This window comes from Penicillium taxi (genome assembly GCF_028828555.1).
Source record: "Penicillium taxi strain IBT 34144 chromosome Unknown utg000004l_segment0_segment0, whole genome shotgun sequence".
NCBI lineage: Eukaryota > Fungi > Ascomycota > Eurotiomycetes > Eurotiales > Aspergillaceae > Penicillium > Penicillium taxi.
The window spans coordinates 2,893,806-2,916,505 of NW_026643206.1; the positions used below are offsets into that span (position 1 = coordinate 2,893,806).

Sequence of the window (22,700 nt, forward strand, 5' to 3'; positions counted from 1 at the left end):
GACTCGTCACTTCTTCATCTTCTAGAACAATACCATGATACCGATAACTGATACCTGGAATTACCAATTATCGGCCCCTAACTAATTATCTAGTGACTATCTATTTATTTACTCCATAACTATAGTTAGTACTCCAGACTCCACGATTCAAATTTAAATCCATTCAACCTTTCAATTGCATGTCTCAGGTATTACCTTTTAAGTTATTAACAGTGGATATAGCAATCAATCTGGAGAGCCAATCTACTACGGACTATGAGGCATAGAGAAGAGTCTTTCTGAGCTACCCAGGACTTCCAGTGCTATTTTTATATTCGTTCTTACCCAAGCGTACCCAACCCTTCCCCAGCTAATGATATAATAATTGTCCCCAAATGCCGATCGTTGCCTGTTAATCTACGGCCGAAATCAAACTCGGAAATTTCCCCTATCACAGCCAGGATCCTGATTTTGGTTCATTTAAATATCTATCATTAGGTACCAATACTGTAGGAGAGATCTATAGCGACCAAATACCGATTCTCGAAACATCCAATTCAACAATCTATTACGGATATCATTGACCCAAAATTGCGATGCGCTTGGAGCACGTGGAGAGACTTTAGACTTTTGACTTCATGTCTACGATGGATCAATTTATGATCAGGATTAGTCAGTTCTTTAATTGATTATTAACCGTGCGAACATGCCATGCTCCTGCGGTCATACTAAATTACAGACTCGGTATTGTATCAAATATGACGAACGACCTTGAAATATTGAGGTTGATTCATATAATATTTCAGGCACATAAGTAGGCATTATATACCTAGTTATATTGTAGTTACTACCCAGGTAGGAGGAAGGCAAAATTTCAAAATATGCCAATAAGCGAGATACGTTAAATCGGGGTACCGAACAGAGCATGACAATCGGTATTGTAAGTCTGCGGACTGGCCGGATCCTGCACGTGCCTTGTCAATACACTTGAACTGTCACGACTCAAGACATTTGTCAAAGACCACTCAAAATGTTTCAGATCTACCTTTTCTTAATCTACAGCCCCCTGACTCAAGGACTGGTGAACTCATGCAGGGGCACGGAGTGTTTGTACTACTGCTAGTTAGTGCATGTTAGTGAGCTCCGTAGACTCACAATCATTAAGAGAATTCGACCTCTCTGTCTTCGTCCCACTTAGCATTGGGCTGGCCGTTTTATCACTCCACCAGACTGGTCTGGCCACTGGAGCGGCCTGTTCAGCCCTTTCCCAGTTCTCAATGGCCAAGTCACTGGTGGGGAGCTGGCGTTTCAACTCTGGTTGTCTCCACAAAAATAGCAAGGGGCTGATAGCTGACCCCACTCTGACAGATGATGTATCTCGGCAACGCTTCCCAAGGTTCAATTTACGCTCGTGCATGCAAAACAGACAGAAAGGTTAATGTATGACAGCGAACAGGTCAGACGACTTTCTGCAAGTGTCAATTGACTGGTCATATATACCTGGACTCGGCACTACCTCGGAGCCAAGAAATATGTTCGAACATTTATCACGTGGTGAAAGGAATGTATTTTATTGTATTCCTCTGCCAAGATGCTGAATCACCAATTCTGACACTTAAAGTCCTAGAAAGTGTTCAGTTAGATAGTCGGAAGGCTTTATGCCAAGGCAACCTTAGAACCTTATAGCGACCACGCATATTGAGATCAGGAACTTCAACGAATCAACCCTTATATTTGGTGGACCTCTTGTTGAATGACAGGTCCTGATCCGGAAGCTTTCTATAGCTCGTGGGATGAACCGATAGATATGGGTCCCTTCACCATGATTGTCAACACCTTGTACACAACACACCAGCGGCAGCCCGAAAGAGATCAACAGTTAATAAACACCTCTAACTCTGTTATAGACTGAAGTAAATTAAGATCCATGTGCATGGCTGAAAGCTCAGCATGAGTATCGTAAGCCGGTGCAACCTCGACGATATCGGCACCGATAAAGTTCAGCGCACCAATACCGCGAATGGTGGTTCGCAACTCGTACATCGATCAGCCATCAGTATCAGTCACTGATTTAACTATAGAAAATGCCTAACTTTCAGCTTTCATTTGATATGTGGTCTCGTGAAGACATACAGACAGGGTCCAGGGTGTCGATATCCATCAAGAGACAGATGGGGTTCTCTGTTCCAGCACGATCCCAGATCATGATAATAACATCAGTACCTAGCCATGCACTTCTATTAGTAATCTGCATTACCTGAGCTGTCAGACCGATTTTTGGCTACCAATTGTACCATTTTCTTGAGCCGTCACACTCTCAAATCCACAATATCCATCGGTTTCGTAGTCAGATGCACCAGACAATGTTATACGAATCCCAGCGTGGATGTTAGAACTTCTTATGTAGCATGCTAGAAATAAGCGCTAGGTTGATTGCGGCAAATTGACCCGGCGATCCACCAAAAACCTTTTGTTTCCACGAGTCCCTGAGAAGCGATCATGGTCAGCTTCTAGACTAAGGGGAAAAATAAATCTCATTAATTTCTCACAGATGGCTATCAAAATGAACGACCGTGACTGGTCCATATGCTTTATTTATACTCTTCAGGAAAAGCAAAGGGACTTTGTGGTCGCCTTCAAGTGTAATCATACGGAATAAAGGGCATCCAGCTAGTGAAAGGGCCATTTTGTCAGCATTTGTAAAGGCTGTCGCATCAGGGCGCTGTTATGTCCTGCTTCGATTTGCTGAATTCTACACTCATTATCATAGCTGCTAAGGTACCTATTAGTCCCTCCATTGTACTTTATGATTCTCATCCAATTCCCAAGGTCACACACAACCTACGAAGTGACGGGGATGTCGCCGCAGTCTAAAATTTTCACTGCGCTCATGAACGAGTTTGCCTGGAGTAGGATATCATAGCTGTCGCTCGCTTAGCGAGCGTAGCTAGCTAGTCGCTCGTTACTGAGAACAGTGAGCTCCAACGAACCGCTACTCAACACCGTAGACAATCCACCGATCTGGTAGTGGATTCCTACTAGTTGAATATTGCAGTTGTTGTGAAGTCTGCTTTTTCATTGATGAAAGAACTAGCTACTTATAGTATATGGGCGCCCCTCTGCTCTGGACGAATGTCAACATTCGTCCGAGACAGAAGAGACGGTGAAGACGGGACATTACTGTCGCGAATGCGCATCGCTCAAGGGTGTCGTTTGCGATGAATGCATATCGTTCAAGGATGCCGTGATATACTAATCCAGTTCCGGAGTCGCTGTCTCGGAAGAAGCTTTTTCGGCCGAAATACTTTCCGTCTGTTGATGGCCTTGTTTCTCGGCTGTCGCAACAATAGCCTCCACTAAATATTGGTCTATATTAGCATTTCCAATACCAAAAAGGGCATGTTTCAATTCGTCAAGGAGTTACACATACTAGAGGTTCAAACGACGAGGTCATTGTCTGGTAACACTTGGCTCAAATCATACATCTGATCTGTAAGACAACCCAGTATCAAAGAAGCCACCTGTTTTGAGTCATTAACTTCAACTGGTGTATGTGACCCTAGAACCGGTTAAATTGTTTATGAATGCAATGTCATGTTTTTCATGCTGACCGGAGAGACACGGGAATTAAGGGCGACGATTAGAAATTGAGATGTCGGGGAACACCGAATCAGTCTAAAGAAGCATGAATAAGGATCCTTGATGTTCCATGAATTAATTTGAAATTCTAAACCATGCCTGTGTATCTACATCTCTGGGAAGAGCGTTGTATCGAAATCCCTCGTGTGGAGCTTGACTGTGGTCATCATGCACGGCTGCAATGGCTAAGAGCGCACCTACATAGCGTTGATTATAATGGCGTGATAATAGATTATGGTAGAATCTGAACCTCTGTAAGAATTTGAAGGTTCCCAAGACGAAAAAAAGTGGAAAATTGAACAATATCCCTCTCAATTGCTTTATAATCACAGCATACAAGTGCCTAAGCAGGTTTTTTGCTTCTGACAAATCCGCGATCCAGCTCAAACAAATACTTCCATTGATAGAGTGATAGTTTTGACAAAAAAGTGGAGATAGGCTTACAAGTCTAAAACTTTTCTTTCTTTGCCTCGACTGAGCAATCTACGGATCAATGTGGATCTTCCCGTGTATATCCGTCCCACATTACACAATAAGACCTGCATTATCTAGATATAGCTTGTTTCGTCTTCCAAGTTTTCAACGGTCTAAAGGCAACCTTGGAAACTTGAAAAGGTCCTTCATAATCTAGAACGCACAAGAAACTACATATGTATGCGTGGTCTCAAGTTTCATATGTCGTGAATTAAGCAACTCAGTACCTAGTAACTCTGGGGTCAATGAATAGTCATACTTAGAAAATTATTATACTATCTAGGTACTTGGGAAGACATGCCACTTTTGAATCAGCTTCGATTATTGATGATTGGTGGGAACCCTTCACTAAGTACCTACATTCATGAATACGCGCGAGGCTTATTTAGTGCTTAGGTGCATAATGTGTGTACTGCCCTGCCGGATACTGTAGAATTCAACTACCCATGGAACAGTCGTTATTCAGCTAAATCCCTTATATATGTTAAATGAAATGACGAGTGTAAATTACTTAGGAAATCAAAGAGCTTTTGAGATGTCGAGAGATAATAAAAGTGTTCCAATTTTTTTGTAGCTAGACAAGCGGGGCTGTTTTGCCAAGAAGCTTGGAAAGGAAGGTAGCCAAACCGAAACTTGACGGGATGAGAACATGACGTACATAGGTACCGTCAATGTTCTTAGGCTCTGAGGCCATTACACTCATTCGGCACATTACTACCTCTCTCACTTCAAGCCGTGCTTTCACCCTCTCTTCATATTACTTTAGCTCGTGGCGTTGATTATGAGCTGGTGGAGAATTCGATGTAGACTCGATGATGAGGGGTACTTGCCTTGTGGTAATATGCGTCTCTTACCACATATACCGATCTAGGAAATATCAGCGATACCTATCATGTACATGAATATGGGTAGCATATTGGAATACGGGATCGGGGCAAATATCAAATGGAATACGTATCGCTTTCCTACGGTGATTAGGTAGGGCTTGCCGCTTTTTACCCACTGTTGGCAAGATTGGCCAGTCCTGACCGTCGGGAAATCAACACCTAAGATCCTTTCAAAGTTTATTTATCCTCTTTAATACTAAATTAGTGGGTAAGTCCGAGAACTACCAGGATAATGGCAAGGTAGGACCCAGGTAGTGGAACTAGTTCAAGTTTGGAGTTTGCTGAATTTAATATACTGAATTAGTGGGTAAGTCCGAAGGCTATGATAATGGCAAATGGACTAGTTAAAGTCTGTTGTTTGCTTTAGCAGATTATTAACCTAGGTGAGGACCCTGACCACTCTTCTTGCATCTTGTTACTTACTACCTCTCTATCCCAAAGTCGCCTCCCCGGGACACTGGTACATTATTTCGTTCAGAATTGCAGAGTGGAGCTCATTCAACTAAGCATACGTCGAGTCCAAGACAGATCAGAAAATGTACGTAATCACACGATCGTCTTCATTTAATTAACAGCTAATATGACATGATATCACTTGAGTAATCACTGAATAACCCGTATTACGTTAGGTAGAATGCCATTTTCCTTTACGGGAGCCTTGGGAATCCATCTCGGGCTGCCTTAGGGTAGCCTGAGCCATGCAGCCGTTTGGCGCTGAATAAGGTTGAGTTCTCTCTAAGGCTGGAGTCACACAAAAGTATATTTTAGGGGGTTTTTTCTGATTAAATACATAGGTGGCAATGGCTCCATTGCTGGAAGAAAGATGATGGAAGATTTGGAGTTTGTGAAGACGAAGTGCTGTTAGGCCAATCAAGTCTCTATCTTGTATCAAAAGCACGAAACAGCGGAGCCGGGCCGGTGCGACCGACGCTCAGACCCTATGCCACAGCAAGGTACAGTTTGTATGGATGTATTTCCAAGTTTCTATGTCTTCAACGCGGCCGGCCCATCGCCGAGTGATACTCCACTTCTTCAAACTATGGAAGGCGGACCAATAGAATCTGATTAGTAGATCTGGTTCCATGGTTCTAATAAAGCCTGGGCTAACGCCTATTCTTACCTACGACGTATTCTCCTTTCAGTCCTCCTCGATATAGAGGAACTCTGATTTTTCCCGAGCAGTTGGGAATCAAATTCTATTTCCTTGGAATAGTCTGATGGCTCGTCCAAATACTAGCTATAATAATTATAGTGCCAATTTCGTCATGAGGCAAATTTCTGATTACTAAACATGGGATGCTAGTTATCTAGTTAGGGGCCCCTTGTTTGCTGCCAGAGCCCCAAATAAAGCTCATAGTAGTATAAGCAGAAGATGTGACCCATATGCTGGATCTAGGCAACGAACAAATCTATGATGTATCCTCCATGCCAGGAACGGGATTATGCCAGGATGCAATAAATGGCGTTTTTCTGATTGCTCAATGATTTGTGGACTGGGCTTATATGAATGTGAGATCAAAACCACTCCGGTCCAAGTTAGTATCTACAATCAAACGTGGGTAGTTAAAGGAAGCAAGATGAGTTCAAAGGAGCGATGGCTGAGCTAGGCTCCAGATAGTTTAGCGCGAGCTGTCATCGGGTCATGACTTTATTCGTTAGGGTATCACTAAATATATTCCGAATAGTACCATAAGTCCATAACATCAGACGTTGGAACTTGGAAGGATGCGGCAGAGAACTCCCCCAGAGGCTGCTCAAAGAATATGACGGGTCAACAACCAACTAGCGAATCCCGGTGCAGGTTGCCACCTAATACGAACTCCTATGAGACGAATCTCTTTTTTTGGAAAGTCGTGCTTTGTCAATGGCTCGGAAATACCGTTCTCCGCTAGTTTCATTGGTTGCACAGCGTCCACGAGGAAATGGAAATGATCCACAGTGTGCATGGTGAGCAAGGCTAACGGTCTACATTTTATTTAGGTAGCCTTATCCAGTTTCTTAGCAATCATCATTTTATTTAGGTGGCCTTATTCAGTTACTCATCACTTATCAATTTTTGTTCAGTGAGCGAATTAGAGCACTCACTGTTTATGTTAGGCTATTTCTGTCTTTCTCTGATTGGTAATAGATTCATCATCTCAAAAGTCCTATTTGAATTGCATATTTAGTTCTACTTGGTTACATATCTCAATATCGTGATGAACGTTCTAGGGATGGTTTAGCATATGTATACTATTTTATAGCGCTTACTGTAATTTCTGGATCTGAAACTGCACGCCTTCCACTCGGTAAAGCCGATTTGTCCGAGCCCACATTGTGCAGAGAGGTTAAATGTGCTGACTGGCCCTATTATCCTCCATATATAGTCGAGAATCTTGTCAAGTCTTACGTCGCTGCTTATCATTGAGCCGATACCGCGGTAGCAAAATCGTGAAATACTTCAACGTTAATTCCATCTCCTAGATCACAGAAAGGTCGAGAAGAACTTCAAGGAAGCCTTAAGATTTCTTTTGTCTCCAGATTAAATTGAATGACATCCAATTCCAACATGACGGGTACTCAGCTACGCACCCAGAATCCACCGCCCGATCGACCAAAGAAGGGAAAAGATAAGAAGATTTTCAGTTGTCACTCATGCAGACGGCGGAAACTCAAGTGTGACCGATTCGATCCATGTGGAGCGTGTCAGGCACGCGGGGAGGGAGACCGATGTACATGGGAGGAAGGACAAAGGCCGGAGTAAGTTTTTGTTGTTGACTTCGTGATCCAATAAGCCATGCATTCTAATAAGATAAAAGACGACATCATTGTGAAAGCCTCGAGCAGCTTCCAAGAATGATCTCGAATTTGAGTAAAGAAGTCCAAGAACTCAAACTACTGAGTTCGAGCCTCATGGAGAATATTCGTGGCAATGGGGGAGAGAATATGACGGAGACCCTAGCGGCCATGACACCGGATACTCAAAAGTCTTCGATTGTGGGACTATCAAGCGATGTTAATAGTTCTTGGGGTCTTCAATCATCAAATGTCCAACAGTGGACCTCATATAAACTAATGGCTTTGCTTCCTGCAAGCCCCCTTCTTCGGGGTTTGATTTCTCATTATGTGAGTCTTCTCAATGAGTCTCGTACGGAAAATGACTTAAACTAATGGCATTAGATCTTCGCCTCTGCTTCACTAACGGGCTTTATCGACATCCATCGACTCATCACTGATGTCGAAGAAATCGAGCATCTTCGTCAGGGCTTCGACGTCGGCCAAGCCTCCAGAGCCCTTGAAGTCAAAGTGTCCCGAATTCTCGCATGTGCTAGTCTTGCTGCTGTTGATCTGGAACCAGGCAAAGCACAAGAGCTAGGTATAGAAGTGAACGAAGTTGACGATCTCGTTCGAAACTTATATCGAAAGGCACGGATGCTTATAACGCCAAATGACGAAGACACAATGTCTATAACATCATTTTCAAACCAAACAGCAAAATCCACAATACCCAATATGACCCCCAATAACCTCGGTGAGCCTTCAAACAATGGGCTCACCTCTCATACCCCACCTCCAACTAGCTCGAATCAAATCATCCTTGACATTGTATCCATCAAGATTATACTCCTAATCTCAGCACGATCATTCGCCGCACCCTCAGATTACCTCAAACTCCACCTAGATGTTATCTCGTCAGCAGTAAATGCATCGACAGATTCCTTCGGTCATGCAGGCATGTCATATGCTGAAAGTGAATGGCGGTGGCAGCTGTGGTCCACACTTTGCGTGCTAGACTGGACATCACCGGGAATCTACCACCATGGTAGTTACTTTATCCGTGCAGAGATGCACCGGAGCCCGCCGTTGCCGACACCAGTGGCGGATGATAGCTATGGGTTGGCTCTTGATCAACGTCGACAAACGCGACACTACCTCGAGTATGCACTTGCAATTGCGCATCTGGCACGGCGCGCCGAAGACTGTATCCTTCAACCAGGACCTGTATCGCCAAACCAAGCTGCCGACCTCTGCGCCGAGTTGGATACACTGGACCATAACTTGAGCTTTTACCAGCTACTAGGGAGCCAAGGACCTTTTTCTGTACGGAGTACCCCGTCTCCCAGAAGAAACACTGTCCCAGGTGGAGAGGGCAACGAAAATCTCCCTCGCCGTGCCCCGCAGGTACAAAAGATGCACCTTAGCCTCGAGCTCGGACTTATCCGCTTCAAGCTGTTCCGACACGAAGCCTTTTACCTCATGCACAATCCTTCGGCTGCGACTCCACTTCAGTTGATGTGCCTAGATGCCTGTATGGATGCATGTATATTTGTTCTCGCCCAGTGTCGTCGCCTGGGAAATGGGGATGGGGTAGATCAGCTTCCTGATATCTTGGAGGAGGCGGAACGGCCCTGCACTGGAAGTCTGCGCCGCGTTTTGCAGCCGGCCTCGTCAGCCGCTCTGGTTGCGCAAGTGCTGCTGCATGAATCTCAGGCTGCTGACGGGATGGGGATTTTGGGGCGAGTGGAGCCTCCACCCTCGGGACGGGAATTCTTTGCCTTTGTGAGTGGAGCTGAGGATTATTGGGGTAATCCCACTAAATTGAGTGCGGAAAAGATAGGTGCCTTGCAATGGCATGTTAATAAGGTGTTGTCGTTGCTTGAAGCGATGCAGGAGACTTCTTCATTAGCGCGGTTTAAGTTAAGTCTACATACCCAGTGTAAATAAAGAGAGAGTGCAATTTTTGAATTGAATTTTTATTTATAATTAAACGAAATCAACAAGAAAGCTCCAAGTTCACAGTATATTCAGATTTTAGCTGTTGAGCTACGTAAAGATGTAGTTTAAATGAGTAGAGAGATATGTAACAAATCAGAGAAGGGCCGAAGTAGCTGATGAATTTCAAATTTGAAATCAGTTCACAACCTCCACCGGGAGGGTCGACACCACAGGCTCCGCGATTTTTTCTTTGACTGCACTGTGGCCTCCTCTTGCAGCTGGCTTCGCATCGGAGGCACGCACCAACGCCTTGACATCATTGACATCAAGAGGTGGGTTCCAAGTGATAGCAGCATCCTCTTCAGATCGTATCTCACCGCAATTGTAGCAACGGCGCCAGTCCGGACGGCAGTGAAGCCAGGTACTGCATTCCCGACACTGACGCGAGAAGACATCCTTAGTGGGCTCATCAGGGTTGTAGTTGAGGTAGAGGTCGTAGTAACGAAGCAGACCGTCCCAGCGGAAATTGAAACGACCGCCGTCGACTGTGACACGCTTGACGGCGTTGGAAAGCTCGATGACCTGGTTGACCAGGGATTCCGGCACAGTATCTTCCAGCGGAATTGGGGTAAGCAACTCAATGGTCTGACGGGCCACAGAGTCATACTCTGGCGTCATAGATCCCCATGCCCAGTTGATTGAGTGTGGCACGTATGTCTCCATGTTCAGATTGTAGTCTTGGCGAATAAGTTGCCAGCCTGGGATGCCGAGGCCGGCGAAGAACTGCCAGAGGCAGGAGACCTGAGGGCCCAGCCGGGGATCGCGGAAGCAGACGTAGTTAAAGCGGTTCATCTGGTTCAGGGAAGGGATAAGCCGGCGCGCGAAATCATCATAAGGTGCTAATGTTTCGCGGATGGCGAGCTCTGCAGCCTCGGGATTTGCCTTAGTCTTGGCCTGGTCAAGAGCCTTGTGCGTAAGCTCGGCCGCGTAAGTCGAAGTTGACATAGCAGCGGTGATACCAGGGGAATGCAGCGGGTTTGTGAAACCACAAGCGTCGCCAATACCGAGCCATCCAGGACCAGAGACCACGGGCGACTGGTATGTGAGAGACTTGCGGATGTACCAAGTGGTGCCGGGGCCGTAAAGATTCTCAATGAGATCGTAGTTGGTCATGAACTCCTTGATGAGGTCGTACTTCTGGACGAAGTAGTTGAACTTGCGCTCGGCCTCCCGCGTGCCGTAGGCCGACATGTCTTCAGGGTACTTGACATCGTTGCGCACAGCAAATCCGATACTAGTGACCCACTTAAACTTAAGGTCAAACATTTTTGCGAGCTCGAGAGAGCTAGGGATTTGATCTCCCGGGACAGCGGCCTCGGCCAAGTCCAGCAAGTACGAGATCATGTCCATCAGGTTAGCAGTTGAACTGCCTTCCCATGATGGGAGCTTGATGACCCAGGCCCAACCCTCAGGGAAACACAAATGGTTGGTGTGGTCACCTTCATAGTGGCGGAAAGGAATCTTGCTCTCGTCAGCTGGCGCAGTAAAGTATCCCCAGAAGGAATCATAGTTCCAGCCCTCGAAGCGTTGCAACGGGGCCTTCTTGGATGCCAGCTGGCGGAAACGGCCGGTGGCGTCGACCAGTAGGGATGAGTTGATGCTGGTGGCTGGCTTTCCGTCGAATTTGCCTGGATTGATGGAAATGCTGCTACGGTCTGCTCCGCCATTGATATCACTGGCGTTGAAATCGACCTGGCGACCGTGGTAGACATTCACGCCCTTGCGTTGAGCCAGAAGCGTAAAGAGAAGCTCACTGATGGATCTTTCAACTTGATAGCCACTCAGGAAGAGACCAGGTGTGCCATTGCTACAGAAATCGGTATACTCCCCCTGCTTCTCGCGATCGAGGAAATAGAAGGCCAACCCGTCCTTGAGGCCGAAGAGTCGCAGGAGATACTCAGCTGTGAGGCCGTGCATCTTGCACCACAATGAAAACAGCGGCAGCGTACTCTCGCCAATTTTGTAGCCAGGCTTGCTGGCCTTCTCGACCAGAGAAATACTAAGGTTTCCAGGATGATATGTGGCCGCGTGGATCGCATAGATCAAGCCATGAATACCACCACCGGCAACAACGACATCCGACTTCTCTGGAATGTCGGCGCCAGCGCTGTTGTTAGAATTGAGAATCTGAGCATCGTTGAAATTGTTGGCAGCTGCACGATCCGCGAAAGTGTGCTTGGGGGTGGGATTCGAGATAGTCATTCTGCTGGTTGATGGTGACTGGTAATTGAGAAAGAGAGAGAGAGAGAGAGAGAGAGAGAGAGATTTTGAAACCTTGGAATGATGATAGATTCAGAGGCTGATGAGAAAAATACTTGGTGCGTCTATTGCTCTTCTTTATGTATAGAGCTCATATCTGTTGATGATTCTCTTCTAGTGAATAGTATCTATATGAACACTGTCCGTATATACGCGGATTATGCGGACGACGCGGACGATACGGAGCCTCCGCCTCACAATGCACCAACCGCCACAAAAGACGCAGATAAAACACGAAAGGTCTCCATGGCAGAGTTGTTTCCTGGATGTGCTCTTTACGATCAGACCACTCTCAAGGCTGTTTGCCCTAAAACCAGGTACCAGCGGGAGTTCAGACAATACAATCTTACAAAACGATACAAATGTTGTGAACTTTTGTGATTATAGCCCTAGCTTTATCTCTATATTACCACTAGTTACGCAAATTACTAGCACAAAGAGCCCCAGGTATCCTGAATACACGTTGAAGGTTTTTGCCATAGTAAATTACTCCAGGGCTCTAGTATCTAAGAGGCCAGGTCATAAAGCTTTTCTTAATGGCATATGGTAAATCATGCCCTACAATAAGACTTCACTCAGCTAGTGCTTACTGAGAGTCATTTAGATGTCTAAAATATTTTCTTACACCCATATTCATGTATTTTTGCTCTTAGTGTTCTGAATTTAGCGCTGCTGTCTATAGTGCCAAGGCCAGACTTGTGATGCGAAGTCCGAACCAGGGAAGTTATCTACTCAAAAGTTTGCCTCCCAAATAAGATATAATATCAATCATATAATAGTTGAATAGATGGACTTATCCTTTATTGAACTTCTAAGGAAATTGTGCTGCTTCCGAGGATCCGGAGTCTCGGAGTTTCGGAGCGAAATACAATAATCGGACTTTCTGTCTAGTTCAAAAATCCACCCTTGAACAACATCAAACTTAGAACGCATGATTTCTGGAGGCTACAAATAGCAGCTTGAAGGGATGTGATTCAGTTCATTATCAACTCACTTCATCAAATTCCTTTATGTACCGCGCTTCTCTAAGCAACAGCCTTTGGTCGACACGTCGTGCATTAATTCCCAAAATTACAACGATTTCATCTCGTTTCATCATGACTGGAGCTCCTTTCACACTTTACACCCACGCCGGTATGTAGTTAGGTACTTTGTTACCCATTTTTCGGATTCCGTTAACCGTTTCAATCAGGCCCCGGCCCTAACCCCGTCAAGGTGGCCATTGCCCTTGAGCACCTTGGTCTCTCATATGACTGTGTGCCTCTGGGCTTTGGTGAAGGTAAGGGTACCGTAAAGGATCTTGAATACACCTCCAAGGTCAACCCCAACGGCCGTGTTCCTGGTCTCATTGACCACGGTAACAATGATTTCACTGTATTCGAGAGCGCCGCTATCCTGTCCTACCTGGCAGAGAAAGTAAGACCCCAAACTACCTCACCTGAGCCTGAAATCTAGCTAAATATGTTTAGTATGACCCATCCGGAAGCTTGGCTGGCAAAACCGCCGAAGATCGTGCTGCTGTCAATCAGTGGCTCGCATGGCAGGTGTCTGGCCTTGGTCCATATCAGGGCCAGCTGGTCTGGTTCCTCGCCTTCCACGAAGGTGCTCACGGCGAGAAGCCCAACCAAAGTGTCATAGTTCGCTACCAGAATGAGGTGGAGCGCTTACGAGCTGTTCTCGAGGGCCACTTGGCCTCGGCTAAGAATGGCTTCGTTGCCCTCGGCCGTCTGACAATTGCGGATTTTGCTATCTTGCCTTGGTTGAAGCTTTCGGGCCTGGCAGGACCAGCCCTCAAGCCCTTTGAGGAGTACCCTGCTATCAATGCTTACATCAAGAAGCTGGATGCTTTGCCTGAGGTGCAGACTGCGTACAAAAAGGCTGTTCCTCCCCTGTAAACAATCCAGTTACAGATCTCATACCTAGGTAAGCTATTGGCGATGGGTAGTCTTTGAACTTTACCAACTCCAGAGCTATAGCTTAGAAATCATCCGATATGATTTTGGGAGACATTTGACATCTGAATGATTATCTACCTGGGAATTAGATATGGCTGGCTAGCTGCAGGAGCAATAGCGGGGGAAATATTAGCTTAGCCAAAATATAAGCTACTTCTTTCACTACAAGATTTCAATCAAGCTCATTCGGGTGCATAACCTAGTTGTGAGCTAAGATTCAATCAGACAATTATGCGTATCGTTGTAGTTAACACCGGAATAACCCTCCAAGGTTGTTTTGGTGGAAGGTCAATTATAGAGACTAACATAATATCACCCTCCAACCTTGGGAAGAATCTATCACCCAAGCACAGCAAAATTCTTTCTTGATTCACCAGTGCTTCATTAAATATTCCTATCGTCAACGTCTGTGATGAATTCCCATAGGTCTAAAATCTCCAGTGACTGGCTAACTCGTTGTAACAGGGCTACCTGCCAGGGAATGGTGGCGAACACTTAACCTTTAAGATCCAGACGCCTACATCCTTCAATAGTAATCTCACAGCACTTGCAAAGGTACCATAATCGAACACACTCTTCAACAGCTCAAGGTCTTTCAAATATTTTGATATGAAGATAGCTTTCATGTCGGTATATCAGTGCCATCTCTTACCGGACAATCCTCCGCCAATGACCGTCATCTTGAGGTCAAGTGATAAGCAATGCGCATTAAAATGAAAATAAGAAGCCAAGGAATGGTAGGGCAAATCTGAGACCTAGGTAGGTCCAATGACTACTACAGTCTTGAAAGGGTTGTCCATGGAGTCCGCATTTCCTTTGAAGAAGGAGCTCGCCATCTAATTGGAAGACCATTAAAACTTCAAACAGCTGAATGAACACCCTGGTAAAAGATCTCGGAATGAAAAGACGAGAAGATGGAGTGAATTTCATATAGATTTATACGGGAAGCTAATATATTAGTTGTATGTGCATCTATATACCGAGATATGGAAGATATCCCCTGTGAATCTCTACTTAACCTTAGAAACACGGGCGTTTCCCGGCAAAGGTAAGACAAAGCAAGTCCAGTAGGTTCTACAGATGTGGGACTGAGAACTTTCCATTCACCTGGGAAGGTGAAGGAGGCTATATTCTTAATCTTCCGTAGACACGTGGAGGGAGGCAAATTCATGCATAGACATCTAGAACAAAGCCTATAGATTAAAATTAGGTTACATTGGAGGAAGTAGGCCGGATTACGCGGACGAAATCGCATCATTATTGTATGCTGACTCGTGAAATGACCTTTTCCTTCTTCTGATACAACATGAGTCCGGACTTAAACGGGGCTAAAGCACAGCATATCCGCGGAGAACGGATACCGTAGCCTTGGAATCTTCACCTGGATAGGCAGCACTTGAGTGCAGTTCACGAGTACTTCCAAGAGCAGTGGCAATTTGTCACAAGAGGCCAACTTTGAACCCATATCAACAGCGCCCTGGAAGATGTAAATCTGATTCCCTGCAATTCTCTCCTAGAAATTTGAAATAGGTTCAACCTTCTCATCGCAAAGCCTCTGAAATCATATCATTTTGATAATCCATATTTGCGATCATGCTGTCCAACGTCGTCACTGCCCTAAAAGCCCCCCACATCGACATAGTCCAAGCGACGCTACCAGCTAAGCAAGCGTCGTCACGGGTAGCATTTGTGTCCCACGTCGAGAAACGCACAAGTGGCAGAACTCAAGAAGCTCTCGTGGGTCGCATTGCAGAGATCATCGCATCATATCGCATCTGCGGGCCTGACGATCGCTACGAGGATGTATTCAAGCCACACCTCCTCGATTCCTTGCGGTATTTTGTGTCCAACAATTATGAGATCAATTTCGTGGTCCCTGCATATCCGTTCAAAAGCCCAAACCGCAAAGAGAAAGTTATGGGACCAGACCCAGACGTTGGCGAGCGCCTTTCCCTCGAGCACCTAAACTCGCTTGGTGCCCGGATCCAGCAGATCTACCCAGGAGGAACTTATATCACTATAGTTAGTGATGGCTGCTGTTACAACGATCTGCTTGGTGTGTCTGACGAGGAGACATATCAATATGCAGAAGGTTTGCACCAAATTGTGGACAGACTGGGTCTGCGCCATATCCGGTTTGCCGGCCCATTTGATCTTCTTGAAGGTTCATCCAACGTACCCATCAGCGAAGAAGAGTATGTGTCACGCGTTCAAGACCTCAAGCAACGACTGTTCAGTGGCTGCTCGGGAGAAAAACCGCAAGAACTTGACCACAATTCTACTCTCACCTATCGCGGATACATCAGATTTTTGATGTCGGATTTGGCAACTTTTTACGAGGAGAAGAAGATGTCGAAGAGTGCCATTAAGAAGCACTCCGCAGTTGTTGCGCGCGCCATGATCGAGCGCGGTCAAGTCTTCTCGGCTCTTGTTGCAGCAGCCTCTCCACCACACATCCGGCTCTCCATCCACGCGGGTGACAACACAAACAAGCTGTCTGTAGCGCTGCTGCCACAAAAGAGGTATAGCAATTTTCCTGTTACTCCTTGGCACAACACTCCATACCTGGAGGCGGATCAGGCTGCCGTAAGTCTTGGGCGCAAGCCCACGCTTGCCGCCGATGGCACCTCGTATCGGCTCTGTCACGACAACCTGGGGCTACAATTCCTCTGCGTGGATGCCCCTATGTACAGCGTGATTGAAACAGAGCTTCAGGCCGAGTTCCATCCGCTATATCCATTTGGACTGCAGGTTCGGGTTCCGCGGGGATTGTCCATGACACTAATGCGGTTAGACCGGGTTGCGGAACTAGCCCAGGTGCATTCCCCGCTTCTGTTCGAAGGCCTGGACCCCACACAGTTTGACACCGAGACCGCTGATGAATTCCAACGGGTTGCTGGTCGGGGGCTGTCGCTGAGCCTCCTTCATGAAGGTGTGGCTGCTAGTTCGGCGGCCACGTCGTATTTCGTGCATATTCCTGCTGCGCAGGATGACAAAGAAGCTACTCCATTCCTTAGCGCAGCTGTGGCGCTGGATGATGTCCGTCAGCGCGTTTTACACCGGTGGCAAGCGGGTGACGCTGTGGTTTCTGATCACCGTATTGCCTTTCCCGTACATCTCAGTCCATCTTTCTTGACGGTCATTCGGGGAAACTGATGAACAATATATTTTTGGTCGTATTTGAGGCAGATTCACGTAAGGATGGGCTGATTGAGCAAATAAATTGATTATTCTTGGATTAGATGCATAGATAGTGAAATTGAATAAAATTTGTTAAGCAAATCTGAACACCGAACACGAAGTTCTTTATGATGATTGTTTTGATTATACGCCGTGAATGATCTAGAGACTCGTATTTCATACTTATTAGTCTGTAAAATTAGAATTAATTGCGCCTTGTCCTGGCGGGTGATAGCCTCGGAAAGAGAAATTTAGGGTCCCAAATTAATTTCGTATTGCGGGTTGCTTAGGTGTCGAACAATGCGAACGGGGTAAACAAGGGGCAAAAAAACGACAACGAAAGGGCGTATTAGCTCACTTTCAATACAGCGTATCACATAGTTTCAAGATTACAGGGGTCTCTCTATTGTCAGCTCAGGGGTCTTAAACTCACTATGTGCCTAGGTGATGAGCACTCAGTTGACAATTTCGCGGTCAGTCAGAAAAAGCTTGTTGAATAGGCTCTTCACCCAACAGTCCCCTTCCCCGTCCACCAAGACAACTTGGGTGACGTGCCCAGATGTGGAGCTCTTTCAAAATATACCTATGTAGTAACTAGTACAATCTTCAGTGGTGTTTGCGGCCTAAGACCTGTCAAAGGTTGTCATTGCCGCCAAGGATAGTAGCTATTAATCCTTCCCGATAAGCGTACTTGATTCAGTGTTTGACCAGCTGAGAGCCTGGGAATTTTCCAAGGCCTTGGCAGTATGGCTAGGCTTCAAAAAACAGAAGGTTCGGCCTCGGGCCGCGAACCCGAGCCGCGCCCCTAGCCAACGTGAATGGTCAAAGTTCTTTCCATTATCTCAACATTGTGGTTAAAGAAATATGCCCTTAACCCGTCTTAATCATTTATATAAGAAAGATAAATCAAAATGGGATACATCCAGGCTAAGAGATAATCTTAAGAATTGCGTTTTTCCGGCCAACTTGCGTATTCAAGACCAATTTATACAATCTATCTACTGCAGCTACTTTATTCGAAACAAGTATGTAATTATCCTGCAAGGGCCTTTCTGCTAGTACTTAGTTCAAATGTACAGCGCTCACTAGGAAATGAAGAGGAGAATTCCACTCCGGAATCTGACCCTGACTGACGATCGACCAATTGTTTCTTACTGACGGATAATTCATCCAGAAAATCGAGACTGCGCTTCTTAGAGCCCACGGGATTTTCTAACGCAACCAAACACTCGTCATCCAGCCAGGTGAGTAGCTCAGCATCTTGTTCAGTAAACTCAAAGTCCAAGTCGCCCAATCCTACCAGGTCGTTATCTAAAGTTCCGGGAATAGCCTCCGAGTCCAAGAACGGGGCATTCAAGGGCAGGTGGAGGGGATCAAGGCTAGAAACCGCAAACATTGGAGTCGTGGATGTTAAGGCCGGTTCGACAGAAGTCGTTTGCTGAGGACCGGCCCCTGAATTTATAGGCCGCCCTGATCTTTGAGCTTCTCGATCGAAAAGTCTGACCCACGAGGAATCAATCGATGATGAGGCTGTATGCTGTCGGCCCTGATGATACGGCTGCTGCTGGTCTTGGGCACCTGAAAGCAGAGCGAAGTATGTAGTTGCGGTACTGCGAGAGTGCAGAGAGCCGGAGTCATGTAGGGTAACTGATGGAATGGGTAGTGGGATCGACGAGGACTGCGACAAAGCACTTGGGTTCTTGCGTCTGGCAAGCCACTGTACCCATTTCGTATCGAAGTCTCTGGCCACAATAGTTGATTCATAATTGCTCGACATTTTGGACTCGGGATTTGGTTTTTGAATGGGGGTACGGAGATTAAACATTTGAGTTGAAGAAATATAAGGTCGGAAGTATAGCAAAGGCCTACTTAATAATTTGTCAGTACCGGACCAATCCGTCGGAGCTTGCATTGCAGCATTGCAGAGTTTAGACTGTGGTAACTCTAGAAAATTCTAGGTCGAAACTCCGCAAAACTCCGCGGAGTTTGGCATCTCAATCGATGCAGGTAAGACACGTATCCTAAGATTTGAACTATAAGTACGAAGGTGAGATATTCAACTCTGAATTGCTCGTTTTCCAAGTCAATTCCTGAAAATTGCAAGGATTAAATAAAAAGCAAAATGCCGACCCACCACCGCATATTGTCTCTCGTGTTCAGCGAATTTGAGGCTCTAGATCTCTTCGGTCCACTTGGCGTCATTGTTCCCCGGAGTGACTACTACACGGTGGAATTCGTCAACCTCCACCACTTTGTCTCCCCTCAAGGGATCGAGACCTCCATAAAAAATGGCTTGGGAATCGTAGGAACCATTTCTCTGGCTGAGGCTCTTCGCGAAGATCATTCCTTCGATACACTTTTTATTCCCGGTGGCTTCGGCGTGATGCCACTGGTCTGGGACCCGATGCTACTCCAGAGAATCGGTCAGCTGGTGGATCGGGCCCCCAATGTCTTCACAGTATGCACTGGGTCAATTCTTCTTGCAGCCACAGGCCGTCTAGATGGTCGCCGGGCGACTACCAACAAGCGTCTGTATGATGAAGTTACTCCCAAGCGTATGTGGTTCCCTACTTCTATAATTGAGTTAGCCATTGACTTCTATCTCTAGATCCTGGTGTGAAATGGCAAAAGAGCGCCCGCTGGGTCCATGATGGTAAATTCTTGACTTCATCAGGCGTGACAGCGGGTATTGATGCAGGGATGGCGTTCATTGCGCATACGTACGTGGCACCCGAAGATCGTCAGTCTCACCCGGAGACGCAAAAGGCCAGTGCTAGTGGGGACGCTACGTCCATTCCAGGCTACAATGAAGACAAGGCCGTACAGTTCGCGCAGATGACAGCATTTGGACTGGAGTATCGGTGGCACTCAGATCCAAACGATGATCCCTTTGTGGATTTACCCACTTTCAATGGGTCTTCCTAGAGGGAGCATCCAATTGTCTCAAATTATCTCTATGACATATGTGCCTATTAGTCTATTTACCAATAAACCTCTTAGACTTTACGTCGGCCTAGTATTATATTGGTACAGTTTGTGGAAGCAGCCTTGGAAGCCCTTCCCTACAAGCGGTATTCTACACCAAATTGGAAAATCTGTAACTAGGAGTATGACGCTTCGATGATTAAATGACAGATAGCCTCTGGTACATCTCACGATACGTACAGTACATGTAAATCTTAGAAGGCCAAAGCCAATAGCTCACCAGGAATGAGTGCCTCCATTCTCTATAACATCGTAGAAGTTGGCAGCTGCAAAGGCGTCAGCGCTTGATGGGGTCGTGGCGGGGCCCAACATGGGTTCACTCCCCAGAGATGATATTGATTCGTGGGCAAAGCGCGCTGCAGAGATGCCATTTTGGCTTAGGTCCAGTGCGTGGGTGAAACGCATATCCCCATACATGTCTCCAAAAAACTTATCTTTGCCTGCGTCATCCGGTGGTAGCTGGAAGTCTAAGAAGTCCCACACATTGGGGCTAAGACCATTGGATAAGATGGGCATCACATCTAGCTCAGGGAACCCGTCAGCAACAGGGATAGAAAGACTCAAAGAAGCGTTCCCGGGAGTCGAGAGTGAATCAGTGGGAGTGGCCGAACCACTCAAGCTTTTCAGAATCTCTATCACCTGGCGGTAGAGGGAATTTTTCTGGCTTGGTCCAGTCTTATTTCCTGCATGGCGGTTGTCGCCGTCGCCTGAAGTCTGTTCCAACTTCATTAGTGCCTCAAGGGCCACAACACTCCGCGAAACCGAACTTTGTAGCTGGTCTTTTGGCATGGCGTCCCCGGAGGGATATTCCTCCGGTGGAATTTTGGTACGCAACAATTCAATGGCTTCTCGAATGCGGTCTCCTGTCATCAATCGACTGAGCTGGGCACTGGACCGTTCAGCCTCATTTGATGGCGAATCAAACAGTAGACCCAAGACGAGAACAACGGTCGCGTTGAAAAGTTGCGTATCGTTGGTTGATAAGGAGCAACAAACCGTGCAGCGGGCTTGAAGCTGGGCCTGCGTGTTGATGATATTATGAGCCAGTTGCTGACAGGATGCACGTCCCATAGGAGAAGAGAGAGTGGCGCGATGCAGGCGGAGGAGTAGACTCCACAGCTGTTGATGTAACATGAACCGCTGGACTGGTATTGCAGCCATGGGGCCCATGGCTGTGAGTCCGACGGTGCTTCCCAATCTAAAGTAGGACGGCAAACTCGTCACATAATTTTCGTACTTTTGGTTAAGATGCTGGCGCCTCTGGGCCGCTTCTTCGGCGGAATCTTGAAGATCAATTGATTCCCGCACCATGATGACAAGCTTCAATGCGTGTACAGTATAGGAAAGCATGGTGAACTCAGACAGAGGGCGCTCAGAAATATTGCCATGGGCCCTTTGCAGATCCTCATCATTGAGGTGCAACGGCATCCGAGTATTAAATTGCGAAGGACGGATGGTATAGTATCCGAGAGCTTGTCCTCGCGACCAATCTCTCATAACAAGAGCCCACCTAGTGAGTTAGAATAATTAGCGAATTAACCTGAAGAAAAAAGAGATGCTTGAGGTACCCACCAAATGCGAATGGAAATTTCAGTTCGAATATGAGGTGGTTTAGCGGTCGCAGGGGAGACGTAATCCAATGATGGAGAAGCATCTAGTATGGCATCTCCCAGGCGATGCAATCCAAGTTTACGCGCCCCCGAGATGGCGGAGACCAAGACGGTATCGAGCTCTAACGAGGTTTCCTGGCCATCCAGTAGAATCATGATGGCCGCCTGTAAGCTGGAGATGGATCCACAAAAGAGTGAGACGCCTCCTTGGAGACAACGGGCACTGAGGGACCGCCATGTCGCTGCAGGCTCATCGGAAGCGCGCAGTTGCTCTACGCGGAAAGTTAACGGTGTGAGCTGGACACCTAAGAGGGATGGAGTTGGATGAAAGGCAAGTCCAAGCACAAGCTACATGGAAACAGTCAGCTGGCGCTAAGCCAAGTGGGTTCAGGGGAGAACGGCACCGCAAGAAGCAAAACGGCAAGGGAGTCCATGGATATCGTATTCGCGACGACCTCATCGGATGAAGCCATACTCAAGCAGTGGCGCAATTGATCAGCTTGCTTCATGAAGGTTGGTGTGTGTACTATATTTCCCAATGGGCCCTGGCAACGTGTAACAAAGACCTCATAGAGGACCGCGATAATGTCCCATTCCGGCAGGGCGTGAACTACATCTCGGACCAAGGCAAGATGCTGATCGCGTCTCTGTGGATCCGAGGTCATCCAGTATCTATTGAGGATATCAGGGGCCACAGCTGCTGAATCGGAGGTGTTGAGAGGAATGACATCCACAAAATGCTCCAAGATCCGTGCGGTTTGTTCGACCTCGGGCTCTTTCTCTTCCACAGGCGGCATCTGACTGCGGTTCTGTTCGGTATGTCGAATTTTGGTCCGCTTAGCTCTTGGTTGACGCTCATCTTTACTACAAAGATGGGCGCAATCGCGCTTTACACATTCTAACTATTGAGAAGTGATGAGTTCGATTTCACTAAAATCTGCCCATGTGGACTCACACAAGGTTCCTTGCGATCACAT

The 22,700-nt window shown here is 46.6% G+C and overlaps 10 protein-coding genes across 10 annotated transcripts; 5 read left to right on the forward strand and 5 right to left on the reverse strand.

The window, feature by feature from the left end:
* Window positions 1-1,851: 1,851 nt before the first annotated feature.
* Window positions 1,852-2,185, reverse strand: N7495_005994 (agmatinase; the record flags this gene model as incomplete). The annotated part of the gene is made up of 2 exons (XM_057208645.1): window positions 1,852-2,013; window positions 2,117-2,185. The coding sequence occupies 2 exons, from the start codon at window positions 2,183-2,185 to the stop codon at window positions 1,852-1,854; spliced, it is 231 nt and encodes a 76-aa protein (XP_057062419.1).
* A 339-nt stretch (window positions 2,186-2,524) lies between these two features.
* Window positions 2,525-2,777, reverse strand: N7495_005995 (uncharacterized protein; the record flags this gene model as incomplete). The annotated part of the gene is made up of 2 exons (XM_057208646.1): window positions 2,525-2,701; window positions 2,736-2,777. The coding sequence occupies 2 exons, from the start codon at window positions 2,775-2,777 to the stop codon at window positions 2,525-2,527; spliced, it is 219 nt and encodes a 72-aa protein (XP_057062420.1).
* Window positions 2,778-7,527: 4,750 nt separating this feature from the next.
* On the forward strand, window positions 7,528-9,683 carry N7495_005996 (C6 finger domain protein; the record flags this gene model as incomplete). The annotated part of the gene is made up of 3 exons (XM_057208647.1): window positions 7,528-7,718; window positions 7,778-8,084; window positions 8,139-9,683. 3 exons carry the CDS (start codon window positions 7,528-7,530, stop codon window positions 9,681-9,683), a joined length of 2,043 nt encoding a protein of 680 aa, XP_057062421.1.
* A 186-nt stretch (window positions 9,684-9,869) lies between these two features.
* N7495_005997 (uncharacterized protein) lies at window positions 9,870-11,936 on the reverse strand (the record flags this gene model as incomplete). Its single annotated transcript, XM_057208648.1, has 1 exon — window positions 9,870-11,936. One exon carries the CDS (start codon window positions 11,934-11,936, stop codon window positions 9,870-9,872), a length of 2,067 nt encoding a protein of 688 aa, XP_057062422.1.
* A 189-nt stretch (window positions 11,937-12,125) lies between these two features.
* Window positions 12,126-12,374, forward strand: N7495_005998 (uncharacterized protein; the record flags this gene model as incomplete). Its single annotated transcript, XM_057208649.1, has 1 exon — window positions 12,126-12,374. One exon carries the CDS (start codon window positions 12,126-12,128, stop codon window positions 12,372-12,374), a length of 249 nt encoding a protein of 82 aa, XP_057062423.1.
* A 716-nt stretch (window positions 12,375-13,090) lies between these two features.
* On the forward strand, window positions 13,091-13,888 carry N7495_005999 (glutathione S-transferase family protein; the record flags this gene model as incomplete). Its single annotated transcript, XM_057208650.1, has 3 exons — window positions 13,091-13,127; window positions 13,186-13,409; window positions 13,463-13,888. The coding sequence occupies 3 exons, from the start codon at window positions 13,091-13,093 to the stop codon at window positions 13,886-13,888; spliced, it is 687 nt and encodes a 228-aa protein (XP_057062424.1).
* A 1,653-nt stretch (window positions 13,889-15,541) lies between these two features.
* On the forward strand, window positions 15,542-17,104 carry N7495_006000 (isocyanide synthase family protein; the record flags this gene model as incomplete). Its single annotated transcript, XM_057208651.1, has 1 exon — window positions 15,542-17,104. One exon carries the CDS (start codon window positions 15,542-15,544, stop codon window positions 17,102-17,104), a length of 1,563 nt encoding a protein of 520 aa, XP_057062425.1.
* Window positions 17,105-18,161: 1,057 nt separating this feature from the next.
* On the reverse strand, window positions 18,162-18,905 carry N7495_006001 (uncharacterized protein; the record flags this gene model as incomplete). The annotated part of the gene is made up of 1 exon (XM_057208652.1): window positions 18,162-18,905. The coding sequence occupies one exon, from the start codon at window positions 18,903-18,905 to the stop codon at window positions 18,162-18,164; it is 744 nt and encodes a 247-aa protein (XP_057062426.1).
* A 345-nt stretch (window positions 18,906-19,250) lies between these two features.
* N7495_006002 (DJ-1/PfpI family protein) lies at window positions 19,251-20,053 on the forward strand (the record flags this gene model as incomplete). The annotated part of the gene is made up of 2 exons (XM_057208653.1): window positions 19,251-19,683; window positions 19,737-20,053. The coding sequence occupies 2 exons, from the start codon at window positions 19,251-19,253 to the stop codon at window positions 20,051-20,053; spliced, it is 750 nt and encodes a 249-aa protein (XP_057062427.1).
* Window positions 20,054-20,329: 276 nt separating this feature from the next.
* Window positions 20,330-22,520, reverse strand: N7495_006003 (putative C6 transcription factor; the record flags this gene model as incomplete). Its single annotated transcript, XM_057208654.1, has 3 exons — window positions 20,330-21,623; window positions 21,686-22,071; window positions 22,128-22,520. 3 exons carry the CDS (start codon window positions 22,518-22,520, stop codon window positions 20,330-20,332), a joined length of 2,073 nt encoding a protein of 690 aa, XP_057062428.1.
* Window positions 22,521-22,700: the final 180 nt, after the last annotated feature.